General features: G+C 36.2%; 2 protein-coding genes and 1 long non-coding RNA gene across 4 annotated transcripts in view; 1 reads left to right on the top strand and 2 right to left on the bottom strand.

Annotated features, from left to right (window-relative positions):
- The window catches only part of LOC105130352 (uncharacterized), a 20,039-nt gene extending 17,966 nt beyond the window's left edge, over positions 1-2,073 (bottom strand). The window contains exon 1 of the long non-coding RNA XR_843228.1: positions 2,063-2,073. This is a non-coding gene — a long non-coding RNA (uncharacterized LOC105130352). The remainder of the gene's footprint in view (positions 1-2,062) is intronic.
- Positions 1,124-10,300, top strand: LOC105130357 (exocyst complex component SEC3A). Of its 2 annotated transcripts, XM_011032824.1 has the most exons (25): positions 1,125-1,461; positions 1,544-1,614; positions 1,900-1,980; positions 2,107-2,174; positions 2,563-2,665; positions 3,042-3,193; positions 3,885-4,002; positions 4,232-4,336; positions 4,610-4,711; positions 4,797-4,934; positions 5,333-5,461; positions 5,558-5,638; positions 5,738-5,812; positions 5,978-6,151; positions 6,239-6,398; positions 6,509-6,573; positions 6,878-7,048; positions 7,141-7,220; positions 7,745-7,826; positions 7,969-8,066; positions 8,181-8,289; positions 8,431-8,499; positions 9,013-9,078; positions 9,167-9,256; positions 9,933-10,300. In XM_011032824.1, the coding sequence occupies exons 1-25, from the start codon at positions 1,287-1,289 to the stop codon at positions 10,041-10,043; spliced, it is 2,673 nt and encodes an 890-aa protein (XP_011031126.1). In that variant the 5' UTR covers positions 1,125-1,286; the 3' UTR covers positions 10,044-10,300. The 2 variants fall into 2 exon arrangements, with proteins under 2 accessions (XP_011031134.1, XP_011031126.1); XM_011032832.1 differs by lacking the exons at positions 8,431-8,499; positions 9,013-9,078; positions 9,167-9,256; positions 9,933-10,300 and having other exon boundaries at positions 1,124-1,461; positions 8,171-8,258.
- A 3,219-nt stretch (positions 10,301-13,519) lies between these two features.
- Positions 13,520-15,915, bottom strand: LOC105130368 (uncharacterized). The gene is made up of 5 exons (XM_011032843.1): positions 15,493-15,915; positions 14,734-14,811; positions 14,372-14,471; positions 14,128-14,261; positions 13,520-14,042 (listed from the first exon to the last, which is right to left on the bottom strand). Exons 1-5 carry the CDS (start codon positions 15,856-15,858, stop codon positions 13,818-13,820), a joined length of 903 nt encoding a protein of 300 aa, XP_011031145.1. The 5' UTR covers positions 15,859-15,915; the 3' UTR covers positions 13,520-13,817.
- Between the last annotated feature and the right edge of the window lie 915 nt (positions 15,916-16,830).

Below are 16,830 nucleotides of genomic sequence, written 5' to 3'. Positions count from 1 at the left end.
AACACCCATATTACAAGTGGATGGATAATCACTTCAACAAGAAAAACAAGATTGTTATGGGTAATAATGAGGATTTACAAAACAAATTGGTGGCAATGTACCATGACTCGATTGTTAGAGGACATTCCAGAGCTACACTTATGACAAGGTGGATATATAGTCTTTTTTATTGGAATAAACAATAAAAGCATGTTAGGTAATATATAAGGAGAATGCCTTATTTGCTAGAAGAACAAGTAAGAAAATGTCTGAAGCCCTGGTTTGCTACAACTCTTACATATTCTCCCTATAGCTCTTATTGTAAGTTTAATGGAATGATCTTTAACAAAAAAAATTTTAGTAAAGTAGTGTTTTAGTTGATTAAGCAATACAATTTTTAGACAAAAAATTAAGAAATTTAGAAGGAAAGAAAAACATAATAGAACATTATAGATTAAAATAGAATAAAAAAATGGAGAAGATGACAAAATTGGTTGATTCAATTTTTTTTCCATGCCTTTTCCTCTAGCATTCCTATTATATATAAGCTAAGAAAATATTAGACATTACATGATTTATGCCTTGATAAATAAGTAGAAAAAGAGCTTAACTAATTCTACTATCTAGAAAGGACATAATAAAATAATGTGTAGTCATTTAATAAAATAGTATGTAGATGAATAAATAAAATGACTCATTTAGTATAGTTTTGTAATTTAAATTTTTTCAATAATTATATTATTTGTCTCTAATCATTGTTATTATTTTTGTTTTTATTTTTATTCAGCAGTTGTTCTTAACTTTTTGATGTTTATAGTTCTTATAAAATGTAGTGATATATAAACTTAGAGTTACATGGATTTGGTGGAGGGGGTTCCAAATTTAATGGTGAGGAGATTATATTCGTAGTGATTCATAGGTCTAGATATCACGTTAATTTTTTAATACAATGTTAATTTTTTTAAGATAATGTTATTTTTACTTTTCTTTCATACAAAATAAAAATAAATAAATTGAACCAAGTTTACAGGGAAACCCATCTGAGCAGTGATCCGGAACGGTTCTCGAGACTACGGGGGAAAACTATGCCCACAAAAACGTGGTTATGGGACCCATAACTGGAGAGAAAGGGTCCGTGAGAGAGAATAAGCAAATCATTAAAGACGAAGTTAATTATTAACCAGAGAGAATAGAAAGAGAAGAAAAGAAAGGGAGAAAACAACATCCGCAAATTGACGCGCATGCTGATCTCTCCCCCCCTCTCTTTCTAATCAACTAAAAGAAAGAAAAATCAAAGAGGAGGAGAAATGGCGAAATCGAGCGCAGACGACGAGGAGCTCAGGAGAGCATGCGAAGCAGCAATTGAAGGCACAAAACAGAAGATCGTATTGTCGATCCGTGTCGCCAAGAGCCAAGGGATCTGGGGCAAATCTGGCAAATTAGGCCGTCACATGGCCAAACCTAGGGTTCTCGCTCTCTCCAGTATGCCAAACCCGACCTCCCTTTCTCTCATTTTCACATCATTCATTAATTTCTTTTCAATTGAAAGCATTTTTTTTTGCAGCAAAATCTAAGGGTCAGAGGACGAAAGCCTTTCTTCGAGTATTAAAATATTCAAATGGAGGAGTCCTCGAGGTGAATAATGTTTACTTTTATGGAGATATGTCTGTTCTTGCTTTTGTTATTATAGTAAATATTATCTATATGTCTTATCCACTACGAACGAAGCGAAGCGTAGGTGATCAATATGTGGTTTTGGAAAAGAAATAATGGGCTGTAAATGGTTGGGAAGGAAAATAAATTTAATTTGTATATTAAAAAGGAAAGCTATTTTAAATGTTGTATGTGATATCTTACTGATTTTGATTCAAAAGGTTATAGATACATGTCTCATGCTTGTGTTTTGACTTAATTATGCAGCCAGCAAAGCTATACAAACTCAAGCATCTTTCGAAAGTTGAGGTTATAGCTAATGATCCCAGCGGATGCACGTTTACCCTGGTAATGCTTCAGCATCCTTACATGGGGTTGTTGTTTACTGACTTGCTGCATTAAGGAAGGACTTTGGGAGGAAATGGGGAACGGGGAACTTTTGATTTTTTATATTTCTGACTGAACTTCTCACAGGGATTTGATAACCTTAGAAGCCAGAGTGTTGCTCCGCCACAATGGACTATGCGCAATGTTGATGATAGGTGAGCGGGGTTGGAAACTCCACTTCATTTTCTGCTTCTTTTCTTAGTGATTGTTTGGTAGTGTGGTTGCACCACCCCTGAAAGTGCTTTTCAAAGTCAGTTTGGGGCTGAAAAAATTAGTGCTGTTTTGGGTGCGTTTGGATGATTGTGATGCGAGGATGTCAAAACTATAAAAAAGCATCCCAAAACGCATTAATTAGATGCCTTTTCTGTTGAAAAGCACTTTCACAAAAATACCTGCACCGCATTACTAAACACACCCTTAATGAGTAATGGATAAACAATTCAAGATTTTGTCTGTTTAATACTGATTTTTTTATGAATTTATTTTACTAACTGGCTAGTGCTTTCATTTTTCATTTTCTTTCTTATTTTTTTTTTGTTGAAGGAACCGCCTTTTATTTTGCATCCTAAACATCTGTAAGGATGTGCTTGGACGTCTTCCAAAAATTGTTGGCATAGATGTTGTGGAAATGGCACTTTGGGCTAAGGTGTGAATGATGAATTTCTACCTCTCTATTTATTTGTTTTAAGAGTGATGATTGGTTACTTCTCCATCTTTAAGTTTTACAGTGTTCTATTGTAGTTTATGATTAACCTACTCGAAGGGAACTTTTTGATTTTCTTGCCTGTTGAATCAGTAGTGCTGCTAGTTATTTTGCTGTCGCAGCAACTTTCTAGACACTATGTTCTGAATGCAATAATGTATAATCAAATTGGCACGACAATATTTCACATTTTGGATGTTACTTGGTGAGATTGAATTGAAGCGCATGATGCTTTCAAACTTAGAAGTGATTGGTTATCTTAGATCATGATGCATGCCTTTGTTCTCAAACTTACTTTTGATTTAATATTTGAAAAAAGGAAAATACACCCACCGTTCCCAAGCAAACGAGTCAGCAAGATGGAGGAGGGCCTGTTGAAGCTACAGTTACAGAAAGTGACTTGAAAGTGTCTGTTGAAAGAGAACTTGTCTCTCAAGCTGAGGAAGAGGACATGGAGGCTCTTCTTGGCACGTAAGTCTTTCCTTCTTTAATCCAGAGCTTTTCAGTCAGGTAGAGAGTTGACACATATTTTTGACAAAAAAGCACTATACTGTGACAGGTTTTAGCAAACGGATGGAAAGGAACATGAACATGTTTTTGGTCTAGATGTTTGAATATTTTTATCGAGGAGCCTTGATTTCTGACTTAAATAGCAAACATCCTTTAACTCACCCATCATTTACTGTCTGCACTTTCACCCTCCAAAGTTTCAGTAGATGGGGAGTGGATCTATCCCCATGGTTTCATTTGCTTGAAAATTTTCCATGTTTTAGTTTTAAAAACTCAGAACTTAATTTACATCAGAAAGTGCTCGTTACGGTGCAATAAATGGCCCACACTGGTTATGACCTGCATTTATACGACTTCTGTTCATGTTGATATCAAGTGCCTTCTCAAATTTTTTAAAGAAAATTCTCTTGAATCCCATAACACAACCAAAATAGTGTTCTTATTCAAGGTTAGCATGTGTAGGTTCTGTGAAAGTCTGTTCGTGCTTTTTTATTTTTACTTTTTTTATGCTAAATATGATTTTTTTCCTGGTGTCAAATACATCTCCTTAATGGAAATAATGGCAAACAATAGTAACTCTTTTGTGTCACCTTTTGTTTTTTAATTTTTTTTTTTATATACCTGATGATTTCAATTATACAATGAAATGCAGTTATGTAATGGGTATTGGTGAAGCAGAGGCATTTTCAGAAAGGTTGAAGCGTGAGCTTCTTGCCCTGGAAGCTGCAAATGTGCATGCCATTCTAGAAAGTGAACCTTTAGTAGAAGAGGTATGTTCACAAAGACTTAATGTTGTGTATGAGTTTATTGTTGTTTCTCTCTTGCAGAGTCTTTTTCCCTTTCACTCTTGGTCTGTATTATACTCCGTCAAATTTGATCCTGGTTGACTTTTTGAAGATTAAGCTTTTTCATTAGTCTGTGATGTGCTTTGCCACAGCCTGTGGAGCTGTGTCAGGGTGACAGCTCTTGCTCTTGTAAATTGATTGCTTGTCCTTTCAGGTGTTGCAAGGGCTTGAGGCAGCAACAAATTGTGTTGATGACATGGATGAATGGCTAGGCATCTTCAACGTGAAACTTAGACATATGAGAGAAGACATTGAGTCGGTAAGTGTATGCTTACATGAAAGTCTGCCCAAGGGTTTCTATGTTACCCTCCCTGTTTTTATTATACCATGTCAATTTTCTAGGAAAATGTGCATGCTATGAGGAGAAATTGTTCAACTTGCATGTTAATGGATTCGTTACCTTCATATGTCTGCTTCAAAAAAGATCTCAAATTACCTAGCAAGACACATCTTTTGGATCCATGCATATATTCAAACACAATGCCTTACATCTTTCTCTGCTACTGCATGATTATCCATTTTATGAATCCAGATAGAAACCCGCAATAACAAGTTGGAGATGCAGTCTGTAAATAATGTATCACTCATTGAAGAACTCGATAAGCTTCTTGAACGACTGCGTGTCCCTTCTGAAGTATGTTGTTCATCACTTCGATATCACTTTTAGTGGCAATACATTCAAATTTTTCTTTACTCTAATCATGTTCTGTTGGTTGTAGCATGCAGCTTGTCTAACAGGGGGTTCGTTTGATGAGGAACGCATGCTTCAAAACATTGAAGCATGTGAGTGGTTGACTGGTGCTTTACGTGGTCTTCAAGTGCCTAATTTGGATCCAATCTATGCAAATATGTGTGCTGTATGCTCTGAGCCACTTTCTTCACCCTGATTTTTTCTACTTACAAAATGATTAACTAGGTTGTTTAGAAGATTATGTAAGAGAATAATTGGCTATGCTTCTAGATGCATGAGCTTTTTTTTGCTGATTAGTCATCTGTGTAAAAGTCATCCTGAATTACGCAATACACATGCATGGCAATTCTCTCTCCTATTGTTAATGATGTGATGCACCATGCTTTATGATTTCCAAAATGATCCCAAGAACACAAATTGAAGGACCCTTGTCTGGTGGGTAGTAATTTTTGACATTCTTTTGAATTCAGATTTTAGGATGGAGCTAGATAACAGAGTTATTTGTTAATGTGAGTACATTTTGTGTACTGTCTTTTTCTAAAATAGTCGATGATATTATTACAGGTTAAAGAAAAGCGGACAGAACTTGAAAAATTAAAAACTACATTTGTCAGGAGAGCTTCTGAGTTCTTGAGAAACTACTTTGCAAGTTTGGTGGATTTCATGATAAGCGACAAGAGTTATTTTTCACAAGTATTTTTCAGCTTTCTGATCTTTTTATACAGATCACAGAGATTATTATTAGGTCTCAGAATTCTAATATTTGCTTGTGTGCTTTGCATGAAACAGCGTGGACAGTTGAAGAGGCCTGATCATGCTGACTTAAGGTACAAATGCAGGACATATGCTCGCCTTCTACAGCATTTAAAGGTTCATGACAAACCTTTTGCAATAAATCTCATAAGTTTACTTGTGTTCTCTCTCTCTCAAAGTTGCTCTTTACTAACATTTCCCTGTTTCTGTCGCCAGAGTCTCGATAAGAATTGCTTGGGTCCTTTGAGGAAAGCATATTGTAGCTCCCTTAACCTGCTTCTTCGCCGGGAGGTCAAGCCTCATCTTTTTATTGACTAAACATTTAGTTTTTACTAAATTGTTTATGAATATATTTGGGTTTAGTGGTGCCATTTTCATTTAGTTTATTCTTTTTTTTTCCCTGCATTTATGGTATTTCAAATATACCTTTTTAACAGTTATCTCGTTCATATGCAGGCTCGTGAATTTGCTAATGAGCTACGTGCTAGTACAAAAGCATCAAGAAATCCAACTGTCTGGCTGGAAGCTTCTACAGGCTCGAGTCAAAGTGCACATAATGCAGATACATCTTCAGTTTCTGAAGCTTATGCAAAAATGTTGACAATATTCATCCCACTCCTTGTAGATGAGGTTACAATATCTGCATACATATGTTGGAAATCATTAATGTTGTTGTCTTTTCCATGAATGATTAATGCTTTGCAATTCAAACTGCAGAGTTCTTTTTTTGCACACTTCATGTGCTTCGAGGTTCCTGCACTTGTTCCCCCAGGAGGTGTGGTTAATGGAAATAAAGGTGGGAATTACAATGATGCTGATGACGATGAAGATGACGATTTGGGTATTATGGACATTGATGAGAATGATGGCAAAGCTGGTAACACCTCTTAGATCTGTATCATCCCACTTCAAATTTGTATAGAAGTTTGCCATGAAAGCTCTGTCACTTCTAGAAGTTAAACAGCGATAATTTACTTGATTTTGTAGGCAAAAATTCTGCAGATCTGGCAGCACTTAATGAATCTCTTCAAGATTTGCTTAATGGAATCCAAGTAATGTATACTTTGCATCGTTCCTTATATGTGTATATGCATTCTTGCATGCACCTTACATACACAAAGAGAGATGCCCTTGCATAAGCATGTGAACTTTTTTATTTTTTATTTTTTGAATGAATGTATGTATGCCATGGTTAAACTTTTCTTGTTGTTGGTTGGTGCTTCTCAGCATCTTCACCCCTTTTTATGGCTATTATATTGCTTACTAGCAGTAGGTATTGCTGAGTGATTCATTGCTTAATTTTATATACTATTATAACCTCCGAGTGCTGATTTGTGGAGGGTCATGGATTTTTAGGATGATTTTTATGCTGTGGTTGATTGGGCATACAAGATAGATCCTCTGCGCTGCATATCAATGCATGGGATTACAGAGCGCTATCTCTCTGGTCAGAAAGCTGATGCTGCTGGATTTGTGCGTCTCTTGCTTGGAGACCTAGAGTCAAGAATTTCTATGCAATTCAGCCGTGTACGTGCTTAACATTCAACTTAGAACAAGTGGTATCCATACACATTCCAAGCTTCTTTAATAACTTGTTTACCTTGATATCTATATCGCAGTTTGTTGATGAAGCTTGCCACCAAATTGAAAGAAATGAGCGTAATGTGCGGCAGACGGGGGTTTTATCCTACATCCCAAGGTAATTTGGATCTGTGGACGTGTTTCATGTTGTTCTGGGTGAACTTTCATCTTTTCAGTCTTTCAAATTAAGATACAAGAATATCATGTGCCATAAGAACTAATTAAGTATAAATGTGTATCCTAACAGATATGGACCATCTAGCTAGCATTTGCTGCGAAATGATCAAAGTAGCCAACTTTTATGATACTTATTCCCCTTGGTGATTTGCTGTGAACTCTTAAGTGGATTATGCTCGCTGCTATTGTGTTCAGGAACTAATTGCTACTCTTTAACTCTTTCCTGTGACTATAATTGACTTGCATATTTTACTGAGTTCAAGATGGATGTGCTTGGCTGCTTAGGTTTATGATTAACAGCAGGAGCTGTATTTTAAACTAACAATGCTTGGATCTTTGCAATGATTTTGCAGTTTGTTTACATTGCATGCTATGATAAGTTCTTTTGTTTCATGCTATATGATATGCAACATTGATTGAACTTTTATTTTTACTATAGAAATGATGTAACCTTGTCTTGCACAGATTTGCAACTCTTGCAACTCGTATGGAGCAGTATATCCAGGGACAATCTAGGGATTTGGTTGATCAGGCATACACAAAATTTGTGAGTAGTCTTTTCTCAAGCGTTTCTATGTTTTTTTTTTTTAAAAAAAGAGAATCAGACATTGTGGTGCTGTTTCTTATCCCCCTCCCCTCTCTTAAGTACAAGTTGAAATGAAATTTACAATGTGGATGTTATTTGACAGGTTAGTATTATGTTTGTGACTTTGGAGAAAATTGCACAAACAGATCCAAAATATGCGGATGTCTTCCTTTTGGAAAACTATGCAGCATTTCAAAATAGGTACATCTCTCTCTTATTTTGGAAACTTTCCTCTTATTGTGAAAAATCTTGATTCAGGAAAAAGATTTTTCCCCTTCATCATCAAGTCTGCTGATTAGAAACAGTTGCATGTAGCTTGTATGACCTAGCCAATGTTGTGCCAACTTTAGCCAAATTCTATCACCAGGCAAGCGAAGCTTATGAACAAGCTTGTACACGTCATATCAGCATGATTATTTTCTATGTAAGCAATTGTATTCCTGGTCCCCTTTTTGCCAGTTTTTATTCCAGTTGTCTTTCTGGTTTCTAATGTTCACTGAAATTTAAATGATTTTTGCCTTAACTTTTGGATGGTGCTTGTCCTCATCAAGTTTGGTTTCTGCAGCAATTTGAGAAACTTTTCCAGTTTGCTCGCAAGATTGAGGATTTGATGTACACCATAACACCAGAAGAGGTTAGTTTGCAGTGATCAAATGTCATACATAGTACACCCCATCATATTAGCTTCCCAGAGTTTGTTATGAACTTCTATGGAAGATATGATATTGTGTTATACCTCCTTTTCCTTTCTTTTCTTTTTTGTGCCATGATTTGCATAAGATGGAAGAGACTAATTCAGTCATCAAAACAATGATAAATGGAACAAAAACATTTCTTGTTTACATCTTTTCTCCCTGGCCTTGCTTGCTGGGCAACCTGTGGCTACACTCAAAATGTTGTTTTTGAGTTCTGCAAGCCTCTGCTGGTTAGCACAAGAATTGCAGTGTTGCATGCTCAGCTCTTAAGATCTCATTGATTTGGCAAGAAGTTTGCCAGTTATATGGATACAGTTGATGCTAACATGGTTCCAGCAAAGAACTGCTAGAGGCCATAGTATCACATCACTGTCAATGGTTTAAGATTTACAAGTTTCAGCTCAAACTGTTAAAATGCTGACTGTCTTTGCCTTTTATTTTTTTCCTTTTAGATCCCATTCCAGCTTGGATTGTCAAAAATGGATCTCCGAAAGATGTTAAAATCTAGTTTATCTGGGGTAAGTTAACGCATCTACTATAATCTGATTTGTCTCTGGAGACTGGTCTCAAATCTAGTGTTGTGATAACATAGTTTTTCTTCCTCAGGTTGACAAGTCTATTAGTGCAATGTATAAGAGGTTACAGAAGAACTTGACTTCAGAAGAACTATTACCTTCTCTGTGGGATAAGTGCAAGGTAATTCACTTGCTTAATATTTGAGGATTTGGTCTTTAATGTTTCTTGAAAATCATCTGGCGGAGCAAGTAATGGGTGTTTGATCGTTGGAAAGTTCTTGATCAACAAAGAATTTGAGTTCTGAGCAAAGTATGTAGTAACCTACAAATGGAAACTCAACTTACATAGTTTGTTCTTGAGAGTTTTTGGGGGTAATGGAAGGGAAAGGTGGGTTTAGAACCCCCAACCTTTATTCGATTTTCTTTCTTGATGAAGGGAGGGTAAGCACTTTGGAGGATAGAAAACCCACAAATAATAGAAATTGTCATCCATCCATCTTTCCCTTTGGGTGTTGAGGTTTGTTAAGACTCTTAAATGAAACAAATACCCTCAGTTTGAAATTACATAGTAATTACAGCCCCCTCATTAAGAATATTTTTGTAGTTCAGTAATTGATCTTATATTTATTGACTCTCGCATTCCCTTCTCATTCGCACGCTTTCCCTTGCACATCCAAACAGGGGAATGCTAGTAGATGCTGGCCAAGGGAATATTTTTTTTCTTTTTTCCGTATTGCAAACAGTTTGTGCTCGGATTCATCTCCTGATTATATAATTAATTGTGTTTTGCGTCTCATTCAGTAGACAGCTAATAAAGCCATATAGTTAATAGAACTACTTTTATCTTAATTTGACAGAAAGAGTTCTTGGACAAGTATGAAAGTTTTGCACAACTCGTTGCAAAGATCTACCCCAACGAGAGCATCCCTTCAGTGTCAGAAATGAGAGAGCTTCTGGCTTCCATGTGAACTTTGTAAAGGGTTTTCTGCTGTACAATTTTTATTCTTAAATAGGACTATGTTAACATACTGTAATTATTCTTTTTGGTTCTTGTTTTCAAGTTTTCCCCGTATGCGATTCATTTTCCCATTCTCAGAGTGTAGTTGAACTGGGTTGAGTGGAACTTTGTTCCTGGTGCAATATATAAACGGATTCAATTTTTAAACGTGCCTCTTTTCTGTCTAGCAAATTTTGATTTGTAATGTCATGTCTCAATCTCGGATTTGATTCGTTTGGTCGGAGGTAGTCGAAGCACGTAAATCACAGCCAGTGGGACATTAGATACTCGGCCTATAAGGTTCCCCACCCAGTTTCCGGTGTATGATGGGAGAGGCAGCCGAGTGGGTTTTGATGAGATTGAATTTGGGCCCAAAAGCTAAACAATTGGAGACTATCGGGTTGTGTTTACCGAGACCCGCCCAACATAATTTGATGAGAGGCTAAATAAATAAATAAATAAATAAATCACCTTATTGAAAGTGTTTATCAAAAACTGTTTATTTCAATTATATGCTAGTCTGATTCGATTAATACTCAAGTATAAATTGCATATTTTGATTCAAGTGAAAAAAGGGATCCGCATGAAGGAAAAAGGTTTCTCAAATTTATTTGCATGGTGCGAGCTCAAAATAGACGGGGAGGGTAAAAGGGATCTTGTCTCGTCTGAATCGCGGAGAGAGGGGACACGCTCGTGCTCAACCTCACCGATTTTAAGGAACATCACTCTCCCTACATTTTTCAGGAACTAAAGGGATAACAGCTTATTTTACATACGCAAGGATTATCTGAATTTGTTTGTTGATCTTATTTTGGAGATAGTATCATCTACTTAGTGGAATATGGCAAGATTTAGATGCTTAGAATCATCAATGCAGCTCTGGTTCGTGAGCTCTTCTTTGCCGTATATAGCAAACCACATAACAGTTGTCGAGGTTGATGTCGTGTGCCCTAAAACCCCAGCCATTTGATTGCTCCTGGAAAACAATGATTGTGAATCAATTTCCAGACTCCATAGGCATGTTCGCAATATCATGAAACTGTCTTTCTCAACTCGGTAGTTTTTTAACCACAAACAAATTTTGTTGGCTCATCAATATCTATATTCAGTAAACTGAGTTTGAGGAGTCATGGACGGGGAATTTTTTTTTTTGATGTATTATTAGCTACGAATGCATCATACCTCGTTCTTTTTTCTCACCATCGACATCTCACAGCAAGTAGCCTAGGAATGAGAAGTTGGTTTACAATTGAAAGCCATGGATATTGGGGGGCGTTTGCTTTGTTCTGTAATCTTGAGTAACAGAGGACGAAGGAAAATAATGAAATTATGAAGGCGGACACAATGGAAGTGAACTGATTCATGATGTTTGAAGGTAATTGGTGCCTTCTCCGAGTTTTAGTAGCCAAAAAAAATACTAAATTTGCAACAGAAATTTTTGAGCAAATGTTATAAAAGTTAATTCGATTGGCATGAGTGCTTCGGCTAATTGGCTCCATTCTTATTAGGGCAAGGTTTTTTGTTTATTTACACCTAGAGCTGGTTAGTTCTGAGTCCGCGTTTGGGATGTCACCTTACATAGATGTTCTAAAAGTTGTATTAACCTGGATTAACCCAAGTCACCTGCACTTGTGCTGGTTGATCCTAAATCAAGTTTTATAACTGTAATTTTTTGTACTGTTGGCCCACTGATCTAGGTTTGCTCCCATTTTAGTGCTATGTTCGCTTCAGCATGTAAGGAAATGATTCTCTATTGCCCTGGACTTGGTTTGTCGCTTAATGCCATGTTTGTCTTCAGAGTAGAGTTGCATTCCTTTAGTTCTGGATTTCTGTTTCAAGGATTGAGCTCTCGTGATCTTCCTTCCCATTTGAAGCAATATTTTTCTTACTGTGCAGTTTTTCCAAAAGAGTATGAATTTGACGACAAAGAGTTGGTTTTGCTATGAGCAGAGGGTGTTTTGCAGCAAGTGGAAATGAAGAAGGCAGAAGACTTGGGCATCGATATTTTCACGAATTTGAATTGCCTTTTCAACATTCTAATACTATTCCACCAGGGACTGGCAAATAGTACTTTGCTTCACCTCTTGAATTATTGCCCAAAATAGAGAAATGGTTTGGGGTTAGCCAACGATCATGTAAAATTGCATTTGGTCTACTCAATTATTGGGTCATTTTTATAAGTCTAAAAGCTTGATGTCCGTTCAAGTTCAACTATCTACTTTTCGTTAGAAAGGAGAAATGCAGGGCATGTGTAAGACCTCTAGAGAGAGCGGCATGGGCATCAAATGAGCTCTAAACTCAATTTCCTATTCTACTATATTCATGCTTGTCTCACAAGTCACCATATTTATGGTGTACAGCTCATTCCCGTCTTTTAAAAGTTGCAAATGATTGAGTTGGGTCTACGACAAAGTGATTAGCTATGAATCTGGACACAGAATAAGCCAAACTTGTGTTTAATGCCCAGTAACTTCTGATGCTGAGAGCTTACGTTACATTGGATGTGACGTTGGGCTCTTTTTAGCTTTTCAGAGAAGAAATTCTCGGGAGGCAATAAAAAATTGATGACTCCAGGGAGGGGAAGACTTCAAGTGGGAAAAGAATTTCCAAGGCCCTCTGAAAAAGAAATTCATGATCACAAATGGAGAGGAATTTACAGAAATTTACTAATATGACCATAGAACCACCGTAATAAATTAATAAATTGTACTTAGTTTAGGGTTTTGTTTTATAGTATAGTTTAAGGCTCTTAATATCTTTCTTCCAGGAATTTCCTAGCCATGAACGAAATACACCCTTCAAGCGACAGCATCAAAGAGGAGTTAACCATCAAGTGCTACAGTGATCGGTTTGATGATATTTAGTGTCAGAACACAATATAAATCATATTTTAATGTTTTATAGTAGAGTACTGGATTTTTCTTAATATAAGAACTTTCAAGAGTACTACTGTTTCATAATATAATATAAACCATTTTCTAGGAAGATTTTGCTGGTGATGATCACAATGGTGCTGTCGATGGCCTCTTGGAAGATTAAAAAGGGGATGAAATTGATCTCCTCAAGCAGAAGCAACACAAGACTACAAAATCCTGAACACAGCAGAGATTTCGACGTCATTGCATGGAGCATGATGTCGCTGGACTGTATATCTCCCGTCCTCTCTATATCAGAAAGTGAGGCAAGCATCTTACTCTGACATTACCATCGGTCTGTCAGTAAAGTTAATGACTAATGGTTTACTGATGAGTCTCACGTCCGTGAAAAAGTCGGCTTGATGGTCGGAACCACAACTTTCACGTTTGGTGGCAACCTTTGAAGCCAAAATGCTATCAGTATAAATTGTTCATATTTCTAGGAGAAGCATTTTATTTGTTTTGGGAATTGAATTGGGGAAGTGGGGTTGGTATCTATTAGACGAGCAGGTGAAGAAGAAACAATCACTGATTTTGCAACTGCTTCAAGTACTGAGAATTTTATTCAAATTAAAGAAAGGGACTGCCTATCATACATCAAAGAAGCTTGCATACAAGGAACACCGTGCTTTCCACTACGAGTCCCATGCATGTAACTTCAGGGCCCCTTAGCTCACTTCCTGTCAATTTTAGTACTGTATAGTTCATAGTGGCAGCACATATAAAAAAATGGGTTAAAATAAAAAACAAAATTGCTCTCATCTATGCTTTCCTTAATTCTATGCATGCTATGAGGAGGGAAACATAGCATCCATCCATCCATCCTGTAGCTACCACCTATCTTCCATGGCACCAGGAGAGAGTCTTGAGAGTAGGAATATACAAGCTGACGAAAACAGGACTGCTCCAGCAAAACAGGCAAGATCCAAACTGGTAGCCAATGGTATATTCTTGAATTTCTCCAACATTCCCACTTGAAGTATCATCATAATGGCATGCCCGATTTTAGACTTTGCTTGTGAAACTGATCGCATTTCAACCCATGTTGGGAGGGACTGCAAGAAGAACCAAAAAAATCAATATTTGGAATTTATGAATGAATTATTTTGGATTAATAATTGAAAAAAAAAAAAGACTCACCTTCAAAGAGAAGAGGCCAAACAAGTTTGAGTCTGGCAGCGATAACGCTTCATCTTTTGAATTCTTTGATCCCACAAACATGACGTACAGCCCGACTCCAAAAATAAGCATGGCAGTTCCTACCAGAAACGAGTCTGCATTCAAAATAATAATGGAGCAGGATGTAGTAAGAAAAAAAGAGAAGAAACAGAACCATAAAATTGGTTTTAATTCTAAGAAAACAAGAGGGATCGAGAATATCTACCTATGGCTTCTATAAGTAGATGCACCAAGTGTCCTTGATCTGAAACTCGAGATAGCGTGTTGAAATACTGAAAATATGACTCCAAAATAAGAAAGCAACCCTGCAATATTATGATATTTCAAAAAAGGTGGTATTAATTAATTATCAGCAATATTGGAATATACGTACAAAGAAAATATCTCTTGTTTATAAGAAAGAAAATATCACTCAAAAATATATTTTAACTTCTAACGAAGATTAATTAATAACATAATTAATAAATAAGATTTTAATAAAAAAATAAATACTTTTGTAATATAATTAGACAAATATTTAATTAGGCCAATCAAAAATAGAAATAAGATGGAGAAAATAATATTTACCTCCACAAAACACAATGTTGAACCAAGCAAAGACCCCGCAACAGCAAATAACGTGAAGAATCGACAATCAATTATAGCCTGCACAGTTGCAGTCGATCAATTTAAATTTACCCATTGCTTTATAATCACAAGTCTTTTTCCCCACAAAATGCAAATTCATGCATGCCAAGCAAAGTTAGTAAAATAAAGTTTGCATGCAAGCATATTGAGGAAATAAAATCAGTTGCTGAAACTCAGAAATTATATGATATATAATGCATAGAAAAAAGCTGCAGATCCCTGCTATTGTATCTGGTCAAGTGCTCTCCTAACGTAACATGAAAGCATGTGTGTGAATAGAGTGCCCTGAAAGTGTAAAATCTTTAATTGCTAAATTGGTATTTTAGTAATATTGTTTTTTAAAATATTATTTATTTAAAAATATATCAAAATAATAATTTTTTTATTTTTTAAAATTTATTCTTAATATCATAAATTAGAATAATTTGAAAATACAAAAATAATAATAAAAAACAAACACAAGGGTGCCAGATGGGCGATCATACAACCATGATTTTCTGCAAGATTTTCCCATTGAAGTTTTGAACCTTTCACACCTCCACACTTTTTTGGGTCTTTAACAACTAAATTGTGAAGGGTGCATGAAAAAGTCTTACCAAAAATAAATAAATCAATCAATCAAACCAAAAAGGTTCATGGATTGATTTTTTAAGAAGCAAAAAAAAGCTCCAAATCAATTACTAATAAAAAAGAAATTACCTTCTCAATGAGCTTCTGGACCAGGAATTTCCACTTCTTTGAATATTTCAAAGCCGGTGGCCTCAACACCTTAAGCAAAGCATTACTAACAGTAGCAAGTAAAGAAGCCAGATCAATTAATCCTCGCTCAACCCTTGGTGGCTCTACGGTGAGAAAAGAGCCCTCTGAAGTAGCCACAGATGCTTTGACAGCTACCGTGGATTTCCTTTTATGATCACCGTGATCCCTAGAAACCATCCTCTCCCCAGTGATCAACCCTGTAGCCTTGCCAACACATTTTACTGTATAAAATGGTGAAGAAGTTGCGCTAGGAGGACCAACATGACGCAAAGGCTTAGACGAACGCAACAACCTTGTGGTTGACATTGTTCTTTCTACCTGGTTGCTCTTTTTTGGGTTTAATTATGTTCTGGTGGCTTTTGGTGGGCTATATATAAGCATCGAGAAAGTTGAGAAGAGAAGATTCGAGGCATATTAGCTGTTAGTGTCGCTACGTGAAGGGGGGCTTTTACACTTTTTTCTTATGGGACACCACAATTTTGCCCATAACCTATAAATAATCAATTCTTTTAATTTCATTTTGAAATAAAGAGTTTTTTTACCAATTGGGTCCTCTAACGTCCTCACACCTTTCTCGAGCTCCTTCATTTTCTATCTAGTGTGCATGTTTTATTCAATAGAACGGTAATCTCTCGAGAAAATATTGGTGAGTACAAATAAAAGTATCAAATCTTGAGTAATCAGGGGCCTGATTGATGAATGTTTTAGTTTTAGATAAAATTGAGAACGTAATAAATTTGAGATTTTTTTTGTCCCCTTTGTTTCCTTGGAGAGGATTGGTTTGATTTGTTGAAGTTTCAACCTCACGTGCTGTTCTTCGTTCTACAACGTGTGGCTTCAAATGAGTTGTGAGCCGAACACTTGTCAAACAGCATCTTTTTGGGGACTTTTACAGGGTATAGTCGGGGTCGGCTTTCCATGAAGAAGAATAATTTGTTCGGTTCTTCGAACGCTGGCGTGCAGAATGAACATGATGCTTCCGTCGAGGAATAGTTGTCGGCGCACATGTCAATAGTTGAACGAACAAGAATGTTAGTTTTGCCACCATTTGCCTGGGAAGCTCATGTACTTGTCTTGATCCAAGGCTAGCTGTTCCTTGTTTTTTTGGCTTAGGATTAAGGATTAAAGCTTAAGGATTAAGGTATATTTGTAATTGTAGTAGTTGTTAGGATTTAAAATAATTTTTTATTTAGAAATATATTTAAATATCTATTTTAAAAAATTATTTTTAACATTATCAAATTAAAACGATTTAAAAATATATAAAAATTTTAAATT

The sequence above is a fragment of the Populus euphratica genome, unplaced genomic scaffold (genome assembly GCF_000495115.2).
Source record: "Populus euphratica unplaced genomic scaffold, PopEup_1.0 scaffold2.1, whole genome shotgun sequence".
Classification (NCBI taxonomy): domain Eukaryota; kingdom Viridiplantae; phylum Streptophyta; class Magnoliopsida; order Malpighiales; family Salicaceae; genus Populus; species Populus euphratica.
This window is presented reverse-complemented; position numbering and strand designations above follow the sequence as displayed.

Excerpts from the sequence above, each read along its gene's own strand:
- LOC105130368 (XM_011032843.1), bottom strand. The coding sequence starts at position 15,858 with ATGTCAACCACAAGGTTGTTGCGTTCGTCTAAGCCTTTGCGTCATGTT. Across the intron at positions 14,472-14,733 it reads CAACATTGTGTTTTGTGGAG|GGTTGCTTTCTTATTTTGGA; the intron begins GTAAATATTATT and ends ATAATATTGCAG. Across the intron at positions 14,262-14,371 it reads TCTACTTATAGAAGCCATAG|ACTCGTTTCTGGTAGGAACT; the intron begins GTAGATATTCTC and ends TTTTGAATGCAG.
- LOC105130357 (XM_011032824.1), top strand. The coding sequence starts at position 1,287 with ATGGCGAAATCGAGCGCAGACGACGAGGAGCTCAGGAGAGCATGCGAA. Across the intron at positions 4,935-5,332 it reads TCTATGCAAATATGTGTGCT|GTTAAAGAAAAGCGGACAGA; the intron begins GTATGCTCTGAG and ends ATATTATTACAG. Across the intron at positions 6,152-6,238 it reads TCCCACTCCTTGTAGATGAG|AGTTCTTTTTTTGCACACTT; the intron begins GTTACAATATCT and ends TTCAAACTGCAG.